General features: G+C 50.7%; 1 protein-coding gene across 1 annotated transcript in view; it reads right to left on the reverse strand.

Annotated features, from left to right (window-relative positions):
* slc19a1 (solute carrier family 19 member 1) overlaps positions 1 to 5,503 on the reverse strand; it is a 48,953-nt gene extending 43,450 nt beyond the window's left edge. Inside the window, exon 1 of the mRNA XM_073046614.1 lies at positions 4,894 to 5,503. Within this exon, the coding sequence (XP_072902715.1) occupies positions 4,894 to 5,055 (162 nt within the window). The 5' untranslated portion in view covers positions 5,056 to 5,503. The remainder of the gene's footprint in view (positions 1 to 4,893) is intronic.
* Between the last annotated feature and the right edge of the window lie 497 nt (positions 5,504 to 6,000).

Raw genomic sequence — 6,000 nt, forward strand, 5'->3', positions numbered from 1 at the left:
ATGGCGGAGTAGACTAGATAGGCCAAATGACCTAATTCTGCTCCTATACCTTATGGTATGCAAAATGGCTCCAGCCCATGCTGTGCTCTTCAAAATCCTTTCTTGCCTGCACACTATCTGTAAACGTAATGCCTGGACATTACCTTAACCCTTACCGTGCTACAGCTTCCACAAACCAAAGCACCAACAGAAACCTCAAATGGCCAGTGCTGGGGGTCAGAATGGAACCCAGAGCGCAGGAGCTGTGAGACAGGGGCCACTGGGCTGAACTAAACCCCCGACCTTCAGACTCTGATGCAGGGATGCTGCCCCTGAGCCCAATGACTCTGTCAACTGCAGTTTTTGTTTCTTTCTGTCAGCCTTGAATGGAAGTGGAATAGAAACCTGTGGCATGGAAAGGGCTAAATTCAAAGGTTGAGAGAGTTAAGGAACGTGACATGACAAGGTCCCATGAGCACGATTAGATGACCAGCAACTTCAGAACCACGGTGTAGAACACTGACCTACAAGGAAATTGAACTGAACAGAGCACACAATCAGAGGCAGAAATAATGCACACAGTCACAACATTTCCTCACGGCAGAAGTGTGTGTTTCTGGAGGGAACAGCTTTAAGGTAAGGAGGAAAAGGCTTTCAGAAAATAGGACAATTTTTTCCAGAGGGTGTTTGGAACCAGGAATGCGCTGCCTGAGAGGGGAGACAGAAACTCACACACTTAAGCATCTGGACGTGCACTTTAATCACCAAGGTACGGTGATTTATCGACCAAGTGCTGCTAAATCGCATTAGCACAGATGCTTACTTGATTGTTAGTGTGGACGTGGCTAGTCCAAGGTCCTGTTTCTGTACTATGAGTAAACACAGAGGAGCCGAGAGGTTTTGTCTCCCACACCTTTATAAACAAGGGGACAAATGGGTCACCTCTCCCAACACTGAATGCGACTCAATGCGAGGACACTGAGGCACATCGTTTTGTGCTCACACTGATCCAAGTTACCCATTCAAGAGACTGGCTGCTGCAGGAAACTAAGTGCCCCTGCTGCACTGTTGCCTTGGCAGAGGAGCTCTGCATGCAAGGACCCTTGGGGGTGGCTGGGAATGCGCAGGGGAGCACAGCACCTATCTGGATTACATGCGCCCACACCCCTGCACCTACATGACCCCCCATGGTCTGACATCACGGTGAGGTGTGGGCCAACCAACGAAGCAGGGACCAGTGCATGTGGGTGGGGATGTAGGGATTGGGTGGGGTGGGGGGGGGGTGTCAAGAGCTGTTTGCACTTGTTTCCATAATTGCCACAGTGAAAGATGCATCTGTTGCAGGATCGAGCTTACCTTCGGCAGAACAATTTGCATTTAATAGCATCTTGAGATAGCATCTTTGAGCAATACGAGCACAGAATCAGAATATATAATAAATATAATGCAATGATTCATATTTAGCTGCATTCGTCCTAAACAAATCTTGCAGTCTGGTATGCGATGCAAGGAATTTACAAATCTCCTTTGGCTCCTGTCGCACTTTAACTTACTTCAGTAAAGCGAAGTACTCCTGCAGCATGATAACCCAGTGTAAATCTGCACCACTCATTACTGCATTTCAAACAAAGCAATACACAATGCCACTTGGCGAACGAACAGCAACCCAGTTCTTTCAGAGGGGAATTCCTTCACCCCAGCTCTCCACTCAAATGTCTGCAATGCCAGCTCATTCCGGTAGCACTGGAGACCCTGATTTGATCCTGACCCCCGGTGTTCTTCTGTGTGGAGTTCTCTCCTTCTCCCTGTGACCACGTGTGCTCTCTGAGAACTGCGGATTCTTCCCACCGCCCAAAAGACGCAAAGGTTGGTAGGTTAATTGCCCACTATAAATTACCCCTCTGTAACAGCGACCAAATCTGAATGCACTTTTCTAATGTGACCTCAACAGGCAGCTTAGAGACAGAGAGCACAGAGACAGGCCTTTTGGCCCATTCAGTCTTTACTGACATCAAGCATCTATTTACACCAATCCCATTTTATTCTCCCCATGTCCCATCTATTTCCCTCTCTGCCCAGATTCTACCCTCTTCTTAAAGGTGCAGTCTTTTTGCCACTGTTGGGGAATCAAGAACTACAGGACCATCAAATTAAAATGAGAGGGGAGAGATTTAATAGGAACCTCAGTCCACCCACAGGGTGATCTGTTTATGGAATGAGCTGCCAGAAGAAATGGCAGAGGAAGGTATATTAACATATAAAAGATACTTGGACGGCTACAAAAAATGTAAGAAAGATTAAATTTAAACAGATATGTGCCAAACACAGGCAATTGGGACTGGTTTAGATGGGAATGAGTCAAAGGACATATTTCCATGCTGTTTGACTCAATGACTGTAAGCTAGCTGTCCTCTGAAGGGTCTGGTTGACTGTATCAGGTAACGTGCCCAAATCACCTTGCCTGGTTCCTTACCCAATGGCCAAGTTAGTGTCCTCAGGTTTTCTGGCCACAGGGAAGAGACGTGGCCAGAATCTGAGGCTCATCTGCTTCTGTTGTGTTTTCTAGTGATGCTGCATTCACTGTTGACACAGATTCAGATCATCCACCCACAAGACTGGCCAAGGGGATGTAGGAAACTACAGCCAAGTTCTGAGTTTGTTCTGCCGAACATTGTGGGCATGCTAAGTTGGCACCAGAACGTGTGGAGACACCTGCGGACTGCCCCCAGCACATCCTTGGATGCATTAGTTGTTAAGGGAAGTGATGCATTTCGCTGCATGAATCTGAAGTGGTTTACACTTGGACCTGCACGCCTCTCAACAGGAGCTGCGGAAGATCAGTATCACTGCTGCATTGTTGTGGCTGACCGCAGGAGGCTGTCTGTGAGGCAGGCACAGACCTGCGGCATACAAGGGCCCCTGGAGAAGATGTAGTGGTGGGGGGGCAGGGACCCCCATCTGACTAATCAGCCCTACCCATCCCCAGAGACACACACACACACATTCTAGTGCCCTGACAGTCCAACCTCATCACTGGGGGAGGGACTGATTGTTCACACAGGGATCCCAGTGTGCGTGCACGGTGTTTCACAAACAAAAACTGGCTGGGAGAGAGGGAGGGAGAGAGGAGGGAGGAGGGAGAAGGGAGGGAGAGGGAGGAGAGAGTGAGAGGGGGAGGGAGGAGAGAGAGGGGTGTAGAGAGACTCATGCAGATCCCCAGTAAAGGGCAACTGCATCACTTGAATGGAAATCAGGATTGGAGATCCTTTAACTGGCACCTCGTTGGTGACAGCAGCACCTTGTGCTCTCCGCTCTTTTTGTGACCAACCTACTTATAAAGGGATTCCGCTTCCATCAGAGGAGCTGAAGATGAATGTGCACGGGACACACACAGGAGATCGGGAACAGAAGTGCCCAGCTCTCGGGGTGAAACTGAATTTTGCCGGAATTGGCATAAGGTAAAGGTTGGTGCTAGTCCATCCACCTCGGAGGATATTCTCCGTATTGTTGCCTTCCCAACAGTTCCAGATTCTTTTGTGTCAGTGTTTTCCCCCACACGGACACTGAAGGGAATTACATTATACAGCACACTACCCACAGTTGTGTAGGCAAACCTGTCAGATACTTCACAGCTGGAACGTGGCAAACCTCAGTGGGAACTGCCGCCGGCTCAGAGCCCGGGGGACGCAGCCCCTCACTGCTGCATGGGGACTCTGAGTTCAGACGGCTCAACTGGGGCTTAGCAGCATCCATCCGTTCTGTCTCGGAGAGGAGGATTAGCTTCAAGTCGCAGTCCAAATCCCACAGAACATAACTCTAAGGGCACTCGGGATGAGGCGTTACCCTCTTGTTCCACCTGGACCCAAGTGAACAACACTCCTGCTAGCCTGAAGCAACATTTCAAACCCGGCAGTGTGAATGGACTTATTGGGAACCATGTTGGAAAACGGGAGACTTCTTCCTGGTGTCTCAGGAAAAGCCCATTCCTCAAACAAGAGTAGTGATTATGCAGTCACACTGCTGTGAGTATGATGCTGCTGGGCATAAAATACAACAGGCTGGTGAACTTCCTGAGCCGCTCTTCATGTGACTGCAAGTACTTTGGGATATGGTGCAAGTTTGAATCTCTAGGCATTAGAGGAGATTTGCTATGTTACCAAAGTCTCTAGCAAATTTCTAGATGTATAGTGACGGGTGCATCACAGCCTGGCATGGAGACTAAAATGTACAGTGCTGTGGAAGAGACTCAGCCAGCTCCATCGCCAGCACAGGTACCTCAAGAAGGAAGCATCCTTCATTAAGGACCCTCACTATCCAGGACGTACACTCACCTTGTTATCACCATAAGGAACTACAGGAACATGGAGACACACACTCAAGGATTTAGAAACATGTCTTCCCCTCCCACATCAGCTTTCTGAACAGTCCAGGAACACTACCTTGTTATTCCTGTGATCTTAACTATTTGGTAATTGATTGTCTTTGCACTGTAGTGCCAGCACAAAACAACAGATTTCACGCCACAGTAACAGTGATAACAAACATGATTCTGAAGGGCATTATGCAAATAAAAGTCATACTTTAATTGATATTCCTTTTAGTTAAATGCAATCAACCCAAGGAGCGGCATGCACTTAACAGCCCAGAGCAGTGACCTTCTTGATCCTGAGAGCCCACCAGTACATCTGGCTAACTTCACCCTGAACGGATTACCAGCATAAACACACAACTGTCCCTCTAGACAACTTGGGACTTCTACTGAAGGTTCTGCTACTTCATGGGGCACGATCAGATGGGAACTGATCGCAAACCATATATTAAACATGAAGTCAGCGACCAGAATACAGCTTGGATGACATGTTTCGGGAGAATCCCCTGAGAAGCGCAAAGCCCTCGGCAGCACAAGACACTCACCTGCTCCCTGGTAAAATTCTTGTCTGGTCCCAGGAGGTAAGGAGTGATGAAGCTCTCTGCTGGCTTAATCTGGATCATGAAGCCGTAAAAGCACAGATACATGACGGAGAACTTCCAGCAATCGCCCGGCTCGGCCGGTTTCTCTGCCGCCTCGGGGTCCATGCTGCTCCGAAATCCTCACCGGCGACCCCTGTCCCGGCTGCTCTCGGGTTGTTTCCGTCTCTCTTGTCACTTGCAGGGACCTTCGCTCTCGTCCTGCAATCGAGGGGCAAAGGCGCTGGGCTCGCAGGAGTACCGTCACCGGGTGGCCGATCTGAAAGCAACTTTCCCCCGTCCCCCAAATGAAGTGTCTTTGCGGAGACTCGGCTCCCTCCCCCGCCGCTGTGTCACGAGTACGGAGCCAGCCGGAGTCCCAAGCGTCTGTAGCGCTGCCGAACAAGGGCAGCCCAATATAAGCAGGGCTAGTCCCCGCCTCCAGCCAGAGGGGACTCCTGGCAAAAACATTTGCTTCACTTTCCACAGAAACCCTCGCGTCCCCTACCCACAAGCCTCCTCACGATGCAGGCTGGGAGTTGGAGTGCGAACCTCCCTGGTAGACAGCAGCCGCAGCCAACGAGGATTCCCAGGGTCCACTGCAGGTCCGAACCAGCTGACAGTTCCCGGAGCGTTAGAGCACTCACAGACACCCAGCCAGGGCATTGGTGCACACACAGACACCCAGCCAGGGCATTGGTGCACACACAGACACCCAGCCAGGGCATTGGTGCACTCACAGACACCCAGCCAGGGCATTGGTGCACACACAGACACGCAGCCAGGGCATTGGTGCACTCACAGACACGCAGCCAGGGCATTGGTGCACTCACAGACACCCAGCCAGGGCATTGGTGCACTCACAGACACCCAGCCAGGGCATTGGTGCACACACAGACACGCAGCCAGGGCATTGGTGCACACACAGACACGCAGCCAGGGCATTGGTGCACACACAGACACCCAGCCAGGGCATTGGTGCACACACAGACACGCAGCCAGGGCATTGGTGCACACACAGACACGCAGCCAGGGCATTGGTGCACTCACAGACACCCAGCCAGGGCATTGGTG

Source organism: Hemitrygon akajei, chromosome 5, assembly GCF_048418815.1.
Source record: "Hemitrygon akajei chromosome 5, sHemAka1.3, whole genome shotgun sequence".
In the NCBI taxonomy this organism is placed as follows: Eukaryota; Metazoa; Chordata; class Chondrichthyes; order Myliobatiformes; family Dasyatidae; genus Hemitrygon; species Hemitrygon akajei.